The 20414-nt window shown below is 54.0% G+C and overlaps 1 protein-coding gene and 1 long non-coding RNA gene across 3 annotated transcripts in view; both read left to right on the top strand.

Annotated features, from left to right (window-relative positions):
- KCTD1 (potassium channel tetramerization domain containing 1) overlaps nucleotides 1–20414 on the top strand; it is a 63613-nt gene that overhangs the window by 10623 nt on the left and 32576 nt on the right. Inside the window, exon 2 of one of the 2 annotated variants that reach the window (XM_006106201.2) lies at nucleotides 19247–19425. In XM_006106201.2, the coding sequence (XP_006106263.1) occupies nucleotides 19247–19425 (179 nt within the window). The remainder of the gene's footprint in view (nucleotides 1–19246; nucleotides 19426–20414) is intronic. The other variant, XM_023747040.1, reaches the window with a different exon arrangement.
- On the top strand, nucleotides 9121–9716 carry LOC111823970. The gene is made up of 2 exons (XR_002827085.1): nucleotides 9121–9262; nucleotides 9378–9716. It is a non-coding gene; the product is annotated as an uncharacterized LOC111823970 (long non-coding RNA).

Below are 20414 nucleotides of genomic sequence, written 5' to 3'. Positions count from 1 at the left end.
GGGGCGGGGAGCCCCGTGATGCTCTGTGCACAGCGGGCAGCGGAGTGAGGGCGGAGGACGGACTGAGATGCCCACCCAGGATGAGAGCCAGCGCCCTGGAGGCTGAGCCGCTTCCAGTCCACCTGCTGCCGAGGGCCAGTCAGGCTCCAGCTCCAGGGCCAGGGCTGCCAGGCCCTCAGCCCGCTCAGCTGTCACCTGAAGATGGGGAAGCCTGTTCCTGGCTTTCCGGGAAAGAGGGAGGACGCGGGTTTGTGTTTCAGGAAAGAAACGGGACCGTCTCGCTCAGGGTGGCAGCGTGGCCCAGCCTTCCAGGTGTCGGCACTCACTCAAACGCTGTCATCATTTAGGGTCTTCTAATATAGTGGTTCTCAACCTTCTGGCCCTTTAAATACGGTTCCTCATGCTGTGACCCAACCATAAAATTATATTCGTTGCTACTTCATAACTGTCATGTTGCCACTGTTATGAATCGTCATGTAAATATCTGATATGCAGGATGGTCTCAGGCGACCCCTGTGAAAGGGTCGTTCGACCGCCAAAGGGGTCACGACCCACAGGTTGAGAACCGCTGCTCTAATATGAAGCTCTGCTCCGGGCACCCTCCCTGCGGTGGTTCAGTGCTGACCCACGGGCCCTGGTCTGGCCTCTGGGCGCAGGTGGTGGCTCCATCCCGTCCCGGTCCCTCCCTGGCTGTTGTGTGATGGAGGACATGCTCCCAGGGCCCTTGTCCGTTCCCCGCCCCTGGGGACCCTTAAAGGAAAAGTGAACCAGTGCCGACGCAGGGCTCAGACTGGTAAAAAGCACCATAAAAAGGCCGGTGAAGCGCCCGGCAAAGGGGAGCGTTTACTACACGGAGGTGCTTTGTGGGGTCCCCCCCGCCCCCGGAGGCTCCGCAGGCTGCTCGGCAGGCCTTGCCCAGGCACCAGGGCCTCCCGGAGCCACTGGCCGCTGGGGAGTGACGTGACGGGCTGGAGGCAACACCAGTGACATAGGAGCCAAAGGGAAGCCGAGGACAGCAGGAAGGCAAGGCAGGGGGTGCGCGCTGAGGCAGCGCAGTCTCGGGGGGCGTGGGGAGCAAAGCCCCCTGAGCTCTCACCCGCTGGCCGCAGTGTAGGCGGGTCACTCAGCTTCGCGTTGGCAAGTGGACGTGGGAATCCTGCCCGGTGGTTAGCAACTGCTCGGTGACTGGTGACTTCTTAAAAGCCATTTCTATCGTGAGAGATTGTTGACAGGCGAGGAAAAGTAGAGGGATTATAAACAACTTTCAACGGAGCCCCCGTTTTCTCTTTTAAAGCTAAGACAGAGGACCCCCGAATTCGCAACATTTTTATAAACACAGGTGAAGGAATGGACATATGTAAAGACATCAGTAGGAAATCCCACGTCTATGGGAAGGATAAAATAATGATCAAAAGGCAAAGAATAAAAACTGAAGTTTAGAGAAAAATGCATATTAAATTCTAAGCCCCCCCTCTTGGAGCCCGTGTGTCACTCACTAAATATAAAAATAAAATTATATCCTCAAGCTCTTATACGCTCCTCAGTTGTATCATGAAGAGGATCATTTATACTCTATATGAATGTTGAAAGGATTAATTTTGGGCTAACGAGTAGATTTTAAACAGAAAAAGTTGAAATGACATAAGTATTCATGTCTTCAGAGTTCAATAAAAGTATCCATGTCATTAAAAAATATACAATGCGATTTTTTTTCTGATGATCAACAATGGAATTGATCTCTTTATTTATAATTTTAATTAGAATGTTGTGATACCAGTAAACCCCCAAATTTCTAAGTGTCTTTGAATAAGCAAATATCTTAATGATCTGGAATCCACACGAGGATCTTTTAAGCATCTATCATTAAAAGCAATTGATATGAGCGGATTATAAATGACAGGGTTTTCTTTTTTCAATAGTTTTTAAAACAGGCTCATGGCCACTTGACAACCAGGGAAGATCTCATCCAGATGCAATAAAGAACGCGGAACTTTCCGGCAATGTCTTGCCTCAGACAGTGGTGCTCTGTTCGATCCTGATGCGAGAGAGATTACATCATTCTCTTCACTCTCTCTGCCTGCTCGACAGATAAAATACTGTTCAACTGATAGGAATCACCAGATAGTTGACATGTTCGTCTGACTTGCAACCCACTTGTTCAGAGATGAGGTCAGTCAAGAGTATGTGCACTATGAAGTCTGAACGGAAGTTAGATTATTAGCCTCCAACGTGTTGCTTGGTGTCGGGGCTCCACGTCTCATCCCTGAAGCATGCCTCCCCCCGGCATGCCAGCGGCTAACACAGATGGTTGGGGAGGGGAGAAGCGCACCCCCCTTTTGCCTTTCTGTAGTTCTCACGGGCTGGACTGGTAATAAAGTAATAAAATTAACACAAGCCTAGATTAACAGGAGGAAAGACAGTTTCATAATGTGCACACGGGAGAATAACCGTATGGGATGCTCCTCAGATCATATAACATGCGGCTCAAAGAAATGGGAGAACTGGTCACCTCTGAAAACTTTTTAGACAAGTAAGCGATACATCGGGGGGAAATTGACAGGACAGAGAAAGCCGGTGCTCACTGGACAGGAATCGAGGCCAGGTTTATGGGTGCCCTTCAGGGAGGAGTTTAAGCAAAGAGGCCATCAGCTCTGACTGCAGAGACTGACGAGGGAGGGAAGGTGCCCTCCGGCACAGGCTGCTGGTCAAGTGCCTCGAATTCGAAGGCATCGGCCTGCCGTTGTGGGATGTTTGGGGGTGGCCTGTCGTGGGCCCCAGCACTGTAACCTGTGACTGCGCACCTTCCGTGTACACAATCCTGTCTAATCCCCATACCGTCTTGTCGGCTGGAGAGTGAGCCGCCTGCCCCAGGAAGCACAGTTAGTGACAATGGCAACAGTCCCAGGTCTCTCCCGTGTTCACTCATTCAACCGGTATTTATGGAGCACCTACTGTGTGCTGGTCCCTGGTGACCCAGCCTAGAACACAAGCAAAGTTCTCCTTTCTCACGGACTTGGCATTCAAGTGGGAGTGACAGACACTCAAACTAACCAAAGTATCGATAGAACAGACGGAAGTGCCCGGCGGGTGTGGCTCAGTGGCTGAGCATCGACCTATGAACCAGGAGGTCAGGGTTCGATTCCTGGGTACAGGCTCGATCCCCACTGGGGGGCGTGCGGGAGGCCGCCTATCCATGATTGATGTTTCTATCTCTCTCTCTGAAATCAATAAAAATTAAAAATAAAAAGACTGAAGGACTGGGCGGCGCCTCCCCCCTGACCTGCAGCCTCCTCCTGGTCAGTGGGCCCCCCACGCGATCGCTGTGCCCGTGACCCCAGTGAGGCTCGGCGGGACCCTCAGCAGCTGGAGCCGTGACTGGCCCCTCTGCTCTTCTGACCAGTGGCCGCTTTGGGACGCGCTCCTGGGCCGCAGCGTGCCCTGATGAAAAGGTTGGGGAGGGCGAGTAAGGATACAAGGGCATTGGCTCCGTTCCTTCCCTAGGGACTCGGAGTGGCTGACACCTGAGCCCTCACCTGGGCAGGCGGGCCAGGTCCTGGGAGGAGAGATGGAGTCGCAGGGCCTGGCCCAGAGCCGGACAGGCCTTCGTTCCCAGGCTCCCGTCTTTCCGGTCTCCTCAGTGCTGGGTGTTGTGTCACCGTCCGACTTGGTTCAGTTGATTCTCGGCCTGATGCTGCCCAAGGGAGCAGTACCGAGGTCTCCCCCACAACACGCCCCCTGAAGAGGCCGGGAAGGTATCGGTGGAATCCAAAGAAGATATTAACAAAGGGGGCACTTGTTTGTGAAACGCTCAGTCCGTGTTTGTGATGCTGAAGAAGCGAGATTAGCAGTGAGCGTGCGCAGCTGAGTCCCCGTGGAAGCGAGTCCTGACCTCCCTGGGGCTGGGGGCGAAGTCACCGACACCCCTCACCAGCCGCCCAGTCGGAGCTGCCGCGGGGGCCCCCGGGGAGACCTGTGGAGCCCCTCTGCCCTAAACTCCTGGCAAAAATGTCTGCAGATCAGCTTTGGACAAATCAAATATTTGTAAACGAGGTGGCAGCGTTTACACGGAGGGAGATTCTGTGTTTAGAGCCCTGTTTGTCCTTGATACGCTATCAGCGGAGCCTGTTTAAACTTAACACACTTGGTGTGCGTGCAGGGTCTGCTGCCATTTCTATTGGAATGTCTGTGTTTTAAGGATGCGTGTATGTTTGTATATATGTGACCATATGTATATACGTTTATGTGTGTGTGTATACACACACCATATCTTTTACAATAGTTGACTCACTGTGATGTATAAAGTAATGAATCTGACTCAATGTATTTCAACCTGTGATTGGAACTTTCTAATTGATTTCGGGCTGTTTTATCTTCTCTAAAAATAAGTTTTGAATTTTTTTCAATTAGAGTTGCCCCACACACCTTAGTTTCAGGGGTACAGCGTAGTGAGCAGACGTTGGTACAGCTTGCAAAGTGATTCTGTTTCGTCTTTTATCTCCATAAGCAGAATCGCCCTTCAGAAACGCACGGCGGAGTGTTCTTGAGAGTGAGACTGTGTTCGTGACTTTTATTCATTCTGTCCTTTACGAAAGTCCGTTCTTGGGACGTTGCCCCTTTTCCCGCTGCTTTGCTGCCAGTGCCTGGGAGAGAATACAAATATTTTATAATAACTTTCTAAAAATATGTTTATTGATCTCAGAGAGGCAGGGAGAGAGAGATTGAAACATCAGTGATGAGAGAGAATCATGGACCAGCTGCCTCCTGCACGCCCCACACTGGAGATCAAGCCCGCAACCTGGGCATGTGCCCTTGACCAGAATCGAACCCGGGACCTTCCAGTCCGCAGGCCGACGATGCTCTATCCACTGAGCCAAACCGGCCAGGGCTATAATAATATTTTAAGGTTGATTTATCGTCTTTGCCTGCTTAGCCCTGAGCAGAAAGGCTCTAAGTATTTTGCCTTCATTTGAAAAAATGAAAACAAATTTTTTAGATGTCAAGGTTAGAAATGAAATCTCCAATAGCCCATATGGGGGAGGGGGGAGCCACTTTGCTTAAATCTTTGTTGCACACCTACTGTGTGCCTGGCACGGTGCTGAGCCCTGAAGGGTCGGATGATGAAGACTAAGCCACGTTCTCCACTGTGTCCCAACTTACTGTGTTCTCTTGTGTTGATTCCCAGCACGCAGTGGGAGTCACACCTACGCCCACGTAGGTCACCAGCCTCGTTGAACACGGTGATGGTAGCAGAGCCCTCCTAGAGCAGGTGTGGGTCCGCCTGGCAGTGTGCCCTCCGGGGCTGGGGCAGGGTTAGGATGGGCTCGCCTGGGTCACCAGGCCTGGACGTCAGCCCTTCTGTGCTTCAGGTCCAGGCCAGCGTTCCTCGCCTCCCTCCCGCAAGCCCACTCGTGCTTCTTTCCTTTCTCCTCCCCCAGAACCCTCGCTCCTCCTCCCTCTCTCCTTGGCTCACCCTCCAGCCCCACCACCGCTAAGAGAAACGCTTTAGGGAGGGCCACACTGAGGCCAGAGTCACCCAGCAGGAGTATTTGCTCACATTACAGGATCAGCGCGCGCTGTGGGGTTTCTCAGGGAAGGAGCCGGCTTCAGGGGGTCCGTGTTGTACTGACTGTTTGGGTTCAGGGAAGAGTTCCTTCGACGTGTCCGTCTGGCTCTGCCGTCCCGCCGTCTGCCTTGGTTCTGTGGTGACTTGGCCTCTTCTCGCCCTCCTGTGTGAATTGTATGCGTGTGAGGACACAGCGTACATCAGCGGTTCTCAACCTTCTGGCCCTTTAATACAGTTCCTCATGTTGTGACCCAACCATAAAATTATTTCCGTTGCTACTTCATCACTGTCATGTTGCTACTGTGATGAATCGTCATGTAAATCTCTGATATGCAGGATGGCCTTAGGCGACCCCTGTGAAAGGGTCGTTCGACCGCCAAAGGGGCCGCGACCCACAGGTTGAGAACCGCTGGCCTACCTGCATGAGACATAGCAGCCACTTGTCACTCGCTGCTTCACTTGCCTGAGATTTGATCGTGGGCTCCGGCGCCGGTGACTGTCCCAGCTTTGCCCCTGAAGCCCGTGCTCACGGCGGAGCAACGCTCTGTGGGAACTTCCGTGGGTGCTGGTTTAAGCACAACCTCCGTGGGTTCATTTTCTTGGAAACTTGAAAAATACGCCCGCAGTGCGAGGGCCGGACAGCCGGGAGGGAAGGAGCCCGCCTGTCTGCCTCCTCAGCCCCTGCTCCTCCCGCTGCTTCTCCTCCTGGGGCCCCGGCTTTGTTCTCACCTCAAGGCCTGCGGGCGCCCGTCTGAGAGGCGCAGACAGAGGGCAGTGCGGGCGCAAAGAGGGACGGAAACGAGTGTGGCTCTTCCAGAACGTCCCAGAGCAGAGGCTGTCCGATCAGTAGGCAGACACTGCGTGTTGAATGTTCCAGAAGAGAGAGGGCCAGGGAGGAGGGGAGACCCTGCCGGCCCACTGGGCCTCACCTCCTGGCGTGGGCACTTGGGGGGCCTTTCCCAGAGGAGGGCGGGGCAGAAGTATTTAGGAACTATACGCCCAGCCCTTAGAATTCCGTAGTTAGAGCATAACTTTGTCAGGTCTTTTAAAACATTCTTATGATTTCCTTCTATGCCGTGGTCCTGTATTACACCTCCTACCCCCATTAAATCCGCAGACGGGCCGTCTTCTGAGCAGTTACTTTAGCTTTGGTGGGGCTTCTAGTTCCAATTTGTCCTCTTTTCCTCATCCCGTACCCTTCACGTCACTCTTGAAATGTGTGTGATGAAGGTCCGTTTGCGTGTTGTGTTGACACCTGCCTCAAACTAAACCTCCAGATCATCTTCGTCTCGATCTTGAAGAGGGAGTCATGTCGGCGTCCGTGGCGATGAAAACGCAAGACTTACACCTGAGGCCTTCCGGGCCCCTGAGGTCTTTGTTGTGGATTCTTAGCAAATGCTCCTCGCCGTCAATAATTCAGGGGCTATCGTCTGACTCCCATTCAGTGCTGCAGGGTGGCCCGGGCTCCGGTGCCCGCTGGGGAGGTGGCGGGGAGAAGTCGCCAGGCACACGGGTGCCTTGGAGCAGAGACCGCCTGGCGGCCCAGCTGTGGGCTCCGAGCAGCCCCCGAGTCGCCCGGAGCCTCCGTTTCTTTTGGGAAACACCACGATGCATTTGCTGTTCCTCATCACAGTATTAACACACAGATTCCCTTACGGAGCTGCTAGCGCGGGTCTGACCCTGTGTCCCCGGATGGACGGACGAGCATTCGTCTAGTTACGCGCACTGTGGGACTTGACCTTGAGGACGCACTCATGCTGATTAGGAAGGTGCGGTGAGCAGGCCGCTGCTGGCGCTGCCTGTTAGGACGGAGTGGCGTTGGTTTTGATCTTCCCTACACGTTTTTCCACTAAGAGTGACACATGGCAGTTGGCACCAAAGATAAAGACTTCCACCTCGAACAGCCCCATCTCGCTCCGCAGTCGTGACTTTCACATGGAAAGTCTGCTGGTTTCTTACCTCATCCCGTCTCCTCCTTTATGACCATCCAACTAGATTCTATCAGCCCACCCACGGGTGGCTTTCGCGGGAGAAGGAGTCATCACTGATGAAGCTGGCTAACGTTTTAATTTCCGTACGCCAACTACAGGGACTGGATAGTGAGTACATTTGTGGCAGGTGAAGGGATCCCAGTGATGGAATTGATTCTGAGTCTCCGTTTATATAAGCAGTCGAGTGAATATTCACTCCGATCATCTCCAAATGGCGATAAACAGCCCAGGAAGTCGGGTGCCGTTATTAAGAACTTCATTGGCTCTCCTTTCAGGTCTGGATGCCCGTCGGAGGCCCAGCCTTTTCACATGGAAAGATTTAGATGTCTTTGTGTTCCAACAGAAGGCTTGTCCGTGAAATACTGGACTGGCTTAGAAACAAGGCGTTGCTATTTGAGCATCCCTCCTACCAGAGTTCCCCTCCGGCACTGTGTCCTACGTCAGACCTGCAGGAAGGAGGGCGCTCATCCTTCCTACGGCACCTCCATCCACGAGGGAGGTCTGTGAGCAGGGGCCAGGCCATCGTTAGAGGGAGGAGTTCCTGAAGTTCTGTTAAAAACACTGCTTGTGCGCAGCTGGTGTTGCTCAGTGGTTGAGCGTTGGCCTATGAACCAGGAAGTCACAGTTTGATTCCTTAGTTGCAGGCTTGATCCACAGTGTGGGACATGCAGGAAGCAGCCAATCAATGAATGTCTCTCATCATTAATGTTTCTATCCCCCTCTCCCTCTCCCTTCCTCTCTGAAATCAGTAAAAATATATTTTAAAAACACACACACACACAAAATACCACTTGTAAGACTTAACACAGTTGTGAAAGTTTGGCAAATTATTCACTGTCTTCATTGAGATAGAAGTTGTACAATGTAAACAGATTTGAGAATAAAGTACGAGCAGGAAAAATGTATTTACTGCTCATTATTTTCGGTGATTAGTGATAGCAGAAGTTTATGGACACACGCGTATATCAGATAACGTGTGTCATCTTTTCTCGGCGGTAAAGGTAATACTTCAGAGTTGAAGTTGCTGGGTACAGTCATCATCCCTCAGTATCCGTGGGGGATTGGTTCCGGGACACCCCCTCTCCCATGGGTGCCAAAACCTGTGGGTGCACAAGGACCTATGTGAAACGGTGTATATCAGCGCACAGTCAGCCCTCCACATCTGCGGACTCCCCACCGTGGACTGAGAAGAATGTTTTCGATCCACAGCTGGTTGAACGTGGGGATGCGAAGCCCGTGGACAGGGGGGCAGCTGTGTTTGTCCAGCGCCGTGTACCACGCAGCGTAACATAGGCCGGGACCTCACGCTCGCTCAGAACCTGGGAGACAGGGAACCGGGAAATGAGAGCGGCTGGCAGGGCGGCTAGAAGAGGTCCATGGGGGGGAAGGGCGCTTATGTGATACTTTCAACAATAAAAAAATTTTATATATATATATATTTATTGATTGATTTCAGAGAGGAAGATAGAGGGAGAGAGATATAGAAACATCAATGATGAGAGAGAATCATGGATTGGCTGCCTCCTGCACGCCCCCTACTGGGGATCAAGCCCACAACCCAGGCATGTGCCCTTGGTCAGAATCGAACCCGGGACCCTACAGTCCACAGGCCGACACTCTACTCACTGAGCCAGACCGACTAGGGCAACAATAAAATTTTTTAAAAAATAAACAAGAATGGCCGTGTGAGCAACATATGTATAAACCGGTATGTTGTAAATAGCCCTTAAAATAACCATTACATTGTCTTAAGACAACAATGATCGTTTGTAAAATCTTTAAAACCATCACTAAAAATAATAGCTAATTTTTTTTCTTCTCAGTTCTATTTCGGGCACTAGGTCAATGCTTTCCATCACTTTCTACTTTGGTACCTGAGTTCCCGATTTTTCACGATAATCATTCTTGCGATCATCTGACCGGTGGGGACACTGAGGCACCGGGCAGCTCCTCGCGCCGCAGGCAGGCGGTGGCCCCGGGACTGAGGGCCAGCGCCCTGGCCCTGGGCTCACGGCTTCATGCTGCCCCTGCTGATGTGTTAGTCATGTGTTTGCAAACAGAATTTATGAGGAGTAGCCGCAGGTCCTACGATTGTCACATAAAACACTTCACTTCGCTTAAAAACGTAACTTTCCTTGCAGAATAAACGCCCGCCCGCCGTCCATGCCGTTTCTCAGTCTCTGTTACCCGCGTGCGGCCGTACGGCTGAGTGACTGTGAGTTACGTCCGGGAAGCCCCCTGCCCCTCTGAGCCCCCCGAGTGTCCGCTCTCCCCTCTGCGTCTGTCCGGCCGGGCGGCGGATCCACTGCCTTACATGGTCACGGGGAGACGGGAGGTCTGTGTGGAGGAGGTGGGAGCGGAGCTGGGAGCACCCCCTTTCATCCTCCGGGACCTCAGTGTGAAGTGGCCCAGCGAACGTTGGTTGGGGTACGCAGTGCCAGGCCCTGCTGGCCCCTGGGGTACAGGGAGCGAGGCGCAGTGCCACCCACGGCCTGCCCTCAGCTGGCTGATCTCCAGGGCGACTCTGAGTGCATGTCATTTGCCAAAACCCTCCGTTCTGGGCTGGGGCTTGACTCTGGTGCTGGCCAGCCCTCCCCCCCCACCCCCAACGGCCGGTCCATCCCCCAGAGCTGGGGGGCAGGGGTCAGTCAGCCCCCGAGGGCTGGTTGGCCACCTTGTCCTTTTTTTAAGCCTCAGCAACACCACCACTCCTACCGCCTGCCTCGGAGTGTGGCCTGCACACCCGCCCCTCGTGCCCGGGTCACTGTGCTGTGGGACTGACAGACAGACGGGCTTCTCCCGGGGGAAGGACTAGGTGTTTGCACCCACAGAACCCCGCCCCGGTCCTAGGCTTTCGTTTTCCCTCAGTTGACACTTGTGCCTGGTAACCCCCTGGGGCTGTGGGGGTTGTTTTTCTCTCTGAGGCGGGACTGGACGGGTAGGTAACAAATGGCAGTTGGCCGCTGCCCTGAGCAGGGGTGGGGAGGTGAATTCCCCCAAATCACTCGGTCTGGCCCTGCCAAGGCACTGGGGGGAGTTAATGCACTGTTGGACCCAGGAGAGCAGCTGATGTTTCAGTTGAGAATTGTGTACGGCCCGGCCGGCTGTGATGATGTTATAAATCTCCCAATGGCCCTTGGCAGGGAGAAGGCTCCCGCCCCTGCCCGAGGGGAGCGGCCGCTGAGCTCATCGCTGGAGGGACATCAGAGCCTCAATTATGGGCCGTAGAGCCTGCCCTGCCATCCCAGCTGCTTACTCACTTCCCCTGTGAGCAAAAGTCAAAACAGATTTCCTGACGTACTGGGGTACGGGGGGGGGGGGTGGGGGGGATCATAGGAGAAACAGCCGGGGAGCGCTTACCCCGACTCCATTCCAATCGATCGATCGATCGATCGTATCTGCGGCTCCCGCTGGTGCCCATCCTCCTCCGCTCCGCAGGCTGGGACCGTGGATCTGTGAGCTCCTGTCGGCGAACTTCCGTCTGGGTCAAGGGTCTGCATGGTTCTCTAGAACTTAGGCTGCCACCCACGGTCTTCAGACACTGAGGGTCGTTCAGATCTGTTATCAGGAAGATCCCTGCAGATGGCAGGACCTGGAGGACGCTCTTAGCCTCCCTGGAACCCTCCCAGCTCCCAAGTGGAGGGGGCGGGTGAGGTCCGGCTGTGGAGCGAGCAGAGGAGGCTGTGGGCAGGCCTGCGGGCACTAACCTGCCCTCCTGGGGCTTCTGTGGACGGTGCGTGGAGAAGGAGGAGATGAGCTAGTCCCCTGGCCCCCAGCACACACTCCTCCCGTCTCTCCTGGATGCTTCCTTTCCATCAGTGTCTCTTCCCATCGCCCTCCACATCGCTTGCCTTTGTGCGTGTCTCCCACGCACCCTTCTGGAAAGCCTTTCATTTCGGGGCGTGTCCCCCTGCTTTCAAAGGAATTTCAAATTCCAGTTCTGTCCTCCTGGAATGCTAACTTTCTTAAGACATCCGAGCCTGTATGGTTTGCACCTTTTAAAATCGTAGCGTTGGGAAAAATGAGGACTGAACAAAGCCTGACAGACCAACGGGTGCGAGGGCGTGCGCCATCCGTGCGAACACGCGCAGCGGGAGGTGAGATCGTGTGCCAGCGCCCCAGAACTCACCAGTGGCTCGGCCCCGATGGAAACTCTGTTTTCTCGAGTCCTCGGGAAACCGTGTCTGAATTTAGAAACCTCCGTCGATGTCAGCACCCTGAGAAGCGCTGCGGCTTCCTGCCTCTTTAAAAGGTATTTGGGTCAGAGTTAGGAGCACCAGCCTTGTGATGTGGAATGCCCAAATATAGGTCCGTCTTCTTTAAAAATAACACGCCCTGGATTCATAAAGCCAGGAATGGTGTGTTTCCTGCGATGCCAAGTGACTCTTTGACCCCAAAATGGCTCCGTTAGCGATGTCGATCGATACTTCTCAGAGCATTTCAAGCATAACTTGATTTAAAAATATTTTTATTTGGCCCGGCCAGGGTGGCTCAGGGGTTAAGCATCGGCCTAGGAACCAGGAGGTCACAATTCTGTTCCCGGTCAGGGCACACACCCGGGTTGTGGGCTCCATTCCCAGTGTGGGGCGTGCAGGAGGCAGCCGATCCATGATTCTCTCTCATCATTGATGTTTCTCTCTGTCTCTCCCTCTCCCTTCCTCTCTGAAATCAATAAAAATATATTTCAAAAATAAAATAAAAATGTTGATTTGCCTGGCGATCTGGTCAGCAGGAATTCACTGTGTATGTGGCTCATTCCCGGGTTCGACTCTCCACTCCCTGCAGCAGCCCAGCGCCCAGCAGCATTTGCTGAACGAATGAACCAGAGCGCACACACGCTTTTGAGCACACCTACTGTGTGCGTCAGAGTGAGCCAGCATGTTTACAAACCTGTGTCTCTCCATTTTTTTTTTTTTAATGCAAAAAGGTCAAGCCAGTAGGCATCTAAGACTCTTCAGAGGAGGTTTGTTCCCAGGGACGCGATTAAGGGTAGCAGGCATTTGGCTGTTGACACGGCTGGACAAGGCATTTTTATGACCACGTCCAAGAAGTCTGTAGTCAAGTTTATTGTCTATGGAGAGGCAGATGTGTCCGGTAGTTAACATCTGGGACCGCAGTTAGAGGAGTAGCTACAACGCCGGGTCCCTGTGGAGGGGGGGGTCACTTCCTTACATGGCTCCTGCCTTCTGGGCGCCCACTGCCCAGCCTGGGGCCGGCCAGGGGGAGGCCTGTGGGTGGACGGAGGCAGATCTGTCCCTTCCCTGGTGAGAGCCAGAGCCCGGGCAGCCTCCTGGTGAGGGTAACTCTATCCGGTGCCCAGTGGCCAGCAGGACTGTCACAGTGAATCCATTATCAGGTCGTTACAGGCCGGCCACCTCAGCCAGAGCCAGCTTCCGCTCTGAGAAGGTGCTAATGCTTCGCAGGGTGCGGAGGTTTCTGGTTTCAGACAGGAGGCCTCTGTGGGCTCCAGCGAGGGCTCCCATCCACAGCGCCTGGGCGTAGGCGGCTCAGCGAGCAGGTGCGGGCAGGCCTCCACCCCCTCGCTCTGCTGGGGTGTAGATCTGGGAGCCGGGGGGCCAGGGAGCGACAGACGGCCAGACAGCCCCGGGCGTGTGACATCGGAGATGCCCGCCCTACCTTTCAGTATCACACCAGCGACTCCCGTGTCAGCCGCGTGGGCTGCGTGACCCCAGGCCCATTTAATTCTCTGCCCCACACTTCCTCCTGCAGGAGGCCAGGGGAAGGCGTGCGGGCCCGTGTTCAGGTGTATTTCTGTCCGTCTCCATTCGACCCTTCACGTGTAAATATCCAAAAAGGCCCGATCTTGAAGGTGAAATAGCGCAGCGTGCCCAGGGTGTCTTCATTGATCTAATTGGCAATAAGTCTTTTCCTCTTCAAAAACAGCATCTCACAAAAGTTCAAAGGTTCAACACCAGGAAGCACAAAAGAATAGAAACAAAACCAACCTTTGCTTGTAACAGCATCACCTGGTCCGACCCCTGTAATGTTTGCTATGTTTGATTCCGGAACATTTCATTGCTGCTCCTCATACTTGTGCGAAAATGGCCTTTTCCCTGTAGAACTGTAACAGGGAACGCTTTCACTTTAATGCTGTTTTATTTATTTTTTTTAATCCTCACCCGAGGGTATGTTTTCATTGATTTTTAGAGAGAGGGGGGAGGGAGGGGCCCTGGCCAGGTGGCTCCGTTGGTGGGAGTTGGTTGCGGATTCAATCCAGGTCGGGGTGCATATGGAAGGCAACTAATCGATCTCTCTCTCTCTCTCTCTCTCTCTTTTTCTCTCTCTAAAAAAAAAATCAGTAAACATATTCTCAGGTGAAGATTCAAAAGAAAACTTCTTTTAAAAAATAAAATAAAAACCCTCCGTGATGTTTTAAAATATCCAAGAAATCTAATTTAAAAAAATGAATTCAACTATAAAAAACAGCAAAATTCTATCAAAATGTTCTCTTCCCCCCCCTTTTTTTTTCCAAGTTTTAGAAAAACATTCAGAGCGGAGAAATTGTGGCTGGTAGTCGCTGTTTTCATGGTCCCAGCTTGGGGATCTGATGAGGGAGCAGCAGATACGTTTTTCATGAAGAAAACGGAGAACAGAAAGGCCGTGAGGGCACTCACTCCCCCGCAGGGCCGGTGCGTGGGCTGGGAGCAGCGGTAGGAAGAGTGACATTGTGAGATTCAAGGTTAGGAAGTCACTGCGATTAATCAACACAGGCATTTTGAAACAACTAATTTTTTGTGTGTGTTTTTTTAAATATTTTTTTTATTGATTTCAGAGAGGACGGGAGAGGGAGAGAGAGAGAGAAACATCAATGATGAGAGAGAATCATGGATTGGCTGCCTCCTCCACTGGGGATGGAGCCCACAACCCCGGACACGTGCCCTGACCGAGAACCGAACCCTTACCCCCTGGTTCATAGGTCAATGCTCAACCACTGGGCCACACCGGCTGGACAGAAGCCTCCTTGTGTGATTGCTGTTTTTCGTAAGCTGCGAAATTAAGAATTTGATCTGAAAAGAAAAACCAATGCAGCTCAAGTGCCATTTCATTTTAGGAGCCTGCGGTGATGATTTAATTCTCCGCCTCCTTTCATCCGCTTTGTCCAAAGCACGTAGCGTCCTGTGACGGTCTGCCTGCCTGTAAAACGTGTCTGCACCCCACAGCGTGCTGTGTTACCCTGTGCAACGCTGTCGTTCCCGCCCCTGGATCTCACCTCCTCGGGTTCTTTAAACGTTCACTGGACCCGTGGCGTCTCCCCTGTCCATCTGGTTTCCTGGTCTGTCGCAAGTCCCCTTCACGTGCAGAAGGACAGAACCCCTTGCCCTCCTCTGTGCCCGGCGCTGTGTCGCTCGCCTGCACACACACGTTCCTCTCGCTGCCGCCTCGTCGCTGGGTGGGGCGGGAGGGCTCACCCCGTCTTGGGGATCAGGAACCTGGAGCCGGTAGGTTTGGTAGCCTCCTGAGGATGACCCAAAGGCTAGGCCTGAGCTGGAACCAGGCCTTCAGACTCCAAAACCCAGGACGCGTCCTCCCGTCGCCTTCGGGCGCTCTGTACAGGGGACCGCCAGCCGTGGAATGTCTTAAAAGTTGTTTTTCCTTAAAATACGTTTTGCTTTACTCTCTTCGGGCAGAAATAGATCCTTCTTCAATAGTATGTTATATACTTAGCCATCTAAGCTCGCCTGGGGTTTGGTTTGGGGATGACATAATTTTGGATGAAATTGGTCTGGGCTGCAGGACCAGTGCCTGCACTTATTATGAATACGTGGCTCAATGGTTGATCCTCGACCTATGAACCAGGACCTGGGTCACGGTTTGATTCCCAGTCGGGCACAGGCCAGGGTTGCGGGCTCGGTCCCCAGTAAGGGGCGTGCAGGAGGCAGCCCATCAATTATTCTCAGCATTGATGTTTCTATCTCTCCCTCTCCCTTCCTCTCTGAAATCAATAAAAAAATATATATATTTTTTTAAAAGAGTCAGTAGACGCTGTGGGCTTGGGGATGACGTACTTTTGGATGAATTTTGTATGGGCTGCAAGACCAATGCCCGTGCTTTGTGAACGTGTGAGTGAGGAGTCAGGAGGCTCTGTGAGTGTGAAGGGGCCCCTGTGAATAGAGTGGATGGAAGATTTGGGGTCCAATGGGGGTGCTCAGGAGACCCCTCATTCTAATCCTCCGCTGGCGTCAGAGGTCGGCAAACACTGTCCTCTCAGCCAGTCGGACACACAGTCCTCATACATCTTGAAGCCCTGCTGGGCCTCTCATTGTCTTTAGCTCCTGTGCAATTATGAGAAAAGACTTGTTTCTCTCTTCAGAGTCATTCTGCTACATACAGTCAATAGAGACCATAGAGCTTGCCCCACCTGGTTGGAGCCCAATGCATGATACTTGAGTGAAGGAAGAAGCAAATGAGGCCACTCACGAAACACATGGACATTACGGTTGAGAGTCCTGTTAAATGATGAAGTAATGTGGTCGGTCAGGTGATGTTTTTCTACAAAACCATCCGCTGAGCCCAGTAAGATTGTGTCGGCCCTGAGGTGACACTCCCCAGGCGACCACGGATTAGCAAGGGGGCAGGGTCCTGGGCTCCGAGACTCTGATGACAGCCTGTACACCCTCAACCAGGGCGGGAGCCTTCCTCCTGCCAAGGGCCCCTCGAGATTTATAACGTCATTCGAGGGCCATACACAATTATCAACTTAGAAAACAGCCTGCTCTGTGTGGTCAGACATTCAACCAACTCCCCGCTAGCGCCTTGGCAGGGCCGGACCAAAGGATTCCGCCAGCCTTCCACGGCCCGAGGGCCAGACATTCCCGACCCCTGCTACATGCTGGCCAACTACCAGAAAACAGAATTCATCAAAACACTCTCTCCAGACAGCCCGTGTAACACAGATGCTACTTGAGTGGATGTGTGTGAAGTGTGTGAAGTGTGTGTGTGATTGTGTGTGTGTGTGTGTGTGTGTGCGTGTGCGTGTGCATGTACTTTAAACCAGGGGGAAATTTGCGGGAAAGTTAGGATGGGTATGAAATCCCTGTGCTGCTCGATCGAATGATAGGAATTACAACATCAAATTATACAGGTAAGCCTTTTACTATTGACGTGCTTTTCTGGAAATATCCCTAAGAAACCTGCTTCTTTTCCCAGCGAAAGAGGTAATATAGTCCAACCTGATAGTGAACCCTGACAGAAGGCAGGGCTACATCCTTCACAAATAAAGTCATTAAACTCCCGGCGTGAGCCCCACGGTGGCGCAGACAGTGCCCCGGGCTGGGGCTGCTGCGAGGTGGGCAGGGAGGCTGGCGTCCGTCGGAGGCAGGTTCTCATCAGCTCCTCTGCCCGGGCGCCTGCGGGCACATCCTGCAAGCGCGCTCCTACCGCCGAGGAATCGCTGCTCTGCTGGGGGGTGAGGCGAGGGTTCAGCGACAAGGAGGCCGCAGACTAAGTGTGTGAAACACAAACCCCCCAGGAGCCTGGCAGACCCGCCCACCCAGACGTGGGGAAGGAGAACCGGAGAGAAACTTCCAGAAGCTGTTTGACGCAGAGCCTTGTAGTCAGATCTGGTGACTCGGGTGAGAGGAAAGAGCGAGCGTCTTCCTGGCTTTGAAGCAGTGCCTTTCACTCCCATTTCAGTGAGTGGAGAGCGAGGTGTTCCGATTGGAGGAGTTTTCTCTGAGATTATTTCTGGCTTATCTTCTTCTTAAGTGGATTTCAGGGAAAACGTGAATAGATCTTAGGTATCCGTGTGGATACAGCGGTTCAGCCACCAGATCAAGGTTTACAGCTGCTGAGCTCTTACCCCGTCCCGGTCAGCGCCCCCCACGGGCCACGCTCTGCACCCCGTCACAGTCCCCACACAGGCCCGGCACTCTGCACCCCGTCACCGTCAGTCCCCCCACAGGCCACACTCTGCACCCCGTCACAGTCAGTCCCCCCACAGGCCCGGCACTCTGCACCCCGTCACAGTCAGTCCCCCCACAGGCCCGGCGCTCTGCACCCACAGGGGCCAGCACCTGAGCGTGGCCGTCCCAGGTCCGCATTACCGTCCGTCATGTCATGGGGATGGGCCACACGGGATGGGCGAGTGTCCGCACCCTCTCCCGGCACGTCCTCTGTGAGACCTGCGGTTGCTATGCCGCCTCATCATTCCCTTCCTCACGGTGTGGCCTTCCGTGTCTTTTATTCTCATAAGCTCAGTGAAGGGAGAAGCGGTGTGAAGGGGAGAGGGAAACACGTGTGTTGTGGGTCATAGGCCATTTGTCTGCAGTTCTCAAACACCACCGTCCCTCCGTGTCTCATGGGTGAGACATCATGTTCCCATGCTGTGGGCTTCGTGTAGTAACACAGATTCATGCTGTCCAATGCGACAGCCACCAGCTGCACGAGGCCACGAAATTAAAGGGTAAATTCATTAAAATTAAAAGCTCGGTTCCTCACGAGCCACACGTCCAATGTTCAGGTGCCGTGGCGGGGCGGGGGGGTGAGGGGGGGACCACCCTGGATGGTACAGTCGCAGGAAACTGGCCCTGCCCCCAGGGGCTAGTCCCCTCCCAACCCCAGCGGAGGAAACACAGGTTTAATGTCTAAAGTCGGCAGCATCCATACATTTATGATTTCCGATGTCAGTGGTACGTATTCTGAGAAATCTGGAACCCTTCAGCCGATCCGTCATGCTTCTCCCTCCCAGCCAGGCCTGGCGGCGTGGGCTGTGCTGAGCGAGGTCACCGTCCAACACAGCATCGACCCTGCAGATCCGCCCCTTCGCCCGGCCCCCGCCGGCAGGACGGAGGGTGTGTCCAATCGGAAAACTATTACAGGCGCTGAGGCCCGGGGGCCGGTTATGACCGGGAGGGGTGGGGGGACCACTTTCTAACAGGCCGTCAGGGGGTACGTGTCCCCTAAAAGCAGAGGCCATAGGGTTCCATTTTCAAATATTTCTAAGTCTCCGTGGAAAGGATGTAATGCTTCACTTTCTCAAAGCACCATTCCACCCAGCCAGTGTGGCTCAGTGGTTGCGCGTCGACCTGTGAACCAGGAGGTCACGGTTCGATTCCCGGTCAGGGCACAGGCCCGGGTTGCGGGCTCCATCCCCAGTGGGGGGCGAGCAGGAGGCAGCCGATCCATGATTCTCTCTCATCATTGATGTTTCTATCACTCTCTCCCTTCCTCTCTGAAATCAATAAAAATACATTTAAAATAATAATAATTTAAAAAATAGAAATGGAAGGAAACACCTTGTGGGACCAGGTGCTGAGAAGCCTGTACTCACTTCAACGGCATGGGGTTAAGTTTCCCAAGCGCTCACATACGTGGTGCACATTGTGTGAAGTGCCGGTTAGCTCTTCGGTTGGTCTGAATCGTGCCTCCCCCGTGCCAGCTGCCGCTCGCTAAGTGCGAGGATGCGGGAGTGAAATTGGCCGGAGCCCTCGGGATGACGGAATCGACCCATGACTCGGACGAGCGCGAGTGAGCTCCTTGGTCCTGGGCCTGGACGCCATCCCTCGTTACAGAGCGCGTTCTTCTCGCACCTGTTCTCACAGACGTGAGCGCCTGCGGGTTCTGTGACCCAGTGAGCGTCCCGGCCCGCGTCCCCGGCGTGTGCCTTAGGATGTGCGTTCCCCCTCTCGCCCCTGAAGGAAGAACCGTGTCTAACTTGCTTCTCTCCCCGTAGGACAGTCGGCCCAATATGTCCAGACCCCTGATCACTCGATCTCCCGCGTCTCCACTCAACAACCAAGGCATCCCGACGCCCGCCCAGCTCACCAAGTCCAATGCGCCCGTCCACATCGACGTCGGCGGCCACATGTACACCAGCAGCCTGGCCACGCTCACCAAGTACCCCGAGTCCAGGTAACACGCGTGCGTGCGTGCGCTGACCTCACTCTTTCCCTGCGGCCAGCGGAGCGGCGTGGCCTCACGGGCCGGGCGAGGCCGAAAGCGCGTGGGGCTGCCCTCGGATGCGCTGCAGCTCCTGCAGATCGGGGCCGGGCCCGCCGCTCAGCCAGGGCCTGTGGGAAGCTCACGGGGGAGGGGGGCTGTGCTGTTGCGCTCTGCAGAGAGCTCCCCGTTATTTCAGTGCAGGACCAGGAGGACAGTGATTTCCACCCCGACTTGCCTTCTGGCCTTTTCTAAGGCTCATTGCTGCCCGACTGCTGTGGCTCGGTGGTTGAGCATCAACCTATGAACCAGGAGGTCACGGTTCAATTTCCAATCAGGACACAGGCCTGGGTTGTGGGCTCAATCCCCAGTAGGGGGCATGCAGGAGGCAGCCAGTCTATGATTCTCTCTCATCACTGATGTTTCTATCTCTTTCTCCCTCTTCCTTTCTCTCTAAAATCAGTCTATATATATCTATACTAATAAAAGCCTAGTTGGTCCTCCCACCCTCGCATGATGCCCTCACGTCATCACAAGATGGCCTCCCTCACATTGTCACAAGAGGACCGCCACAAGATGGCCGGCAGGGGAGGGCAGTTGTGGGCAGCCAGGCCTGCAGGGGAGGACAGGGAGGGGCAACCGGGCTGGCAGGGGAGGGCAGTTGGGGGTGATTGGGCTGGCAGGGGAGGGCAATTGGGGGCAATCAGGCTGGCAGGGGAAGGCAGTTGGGGACAATCAGGCCAGCAGGGGAGAGGTTAGGAGGCGATCAGGCTGGCAGGCAGAAGTGGTTAGGAGCGATCAGGCAGGCAGGAAGGCGAGTGGTTAGGTGCCAGTGGTACCAGATTGTGAAAGGGATATCCAACTGCTGGGCCTAAACCGGCAGTCTGACATCTCCCAAAGGGTCCCAGATTGGAGAGGGTACAGGCCGGGCTGAGGGATACCCCCTGTGCACGAATTTTGTG

This window comes from Myotis lucifugus, unplaced genomic scaffold (assembly GCF_000147115.1).
Source record: "Myotis lucifugus unplaced genomic scaffold, Myoluc2.0 scaffold_782, whole genome shotgun sequence".
In the NCBI taxonomy this organism is placed as follows: Eukaryota; Metazoa; Chordata; class Mammalia; order Chiroptera; family Vespertilionidae; genus Myotis; species Myotis lucifugus.
The sequence above is the reverse complement of the archived record's forward strand: the minus strand, read 5'-3'. Positions and strand labels throughout refer to the sequence as shown.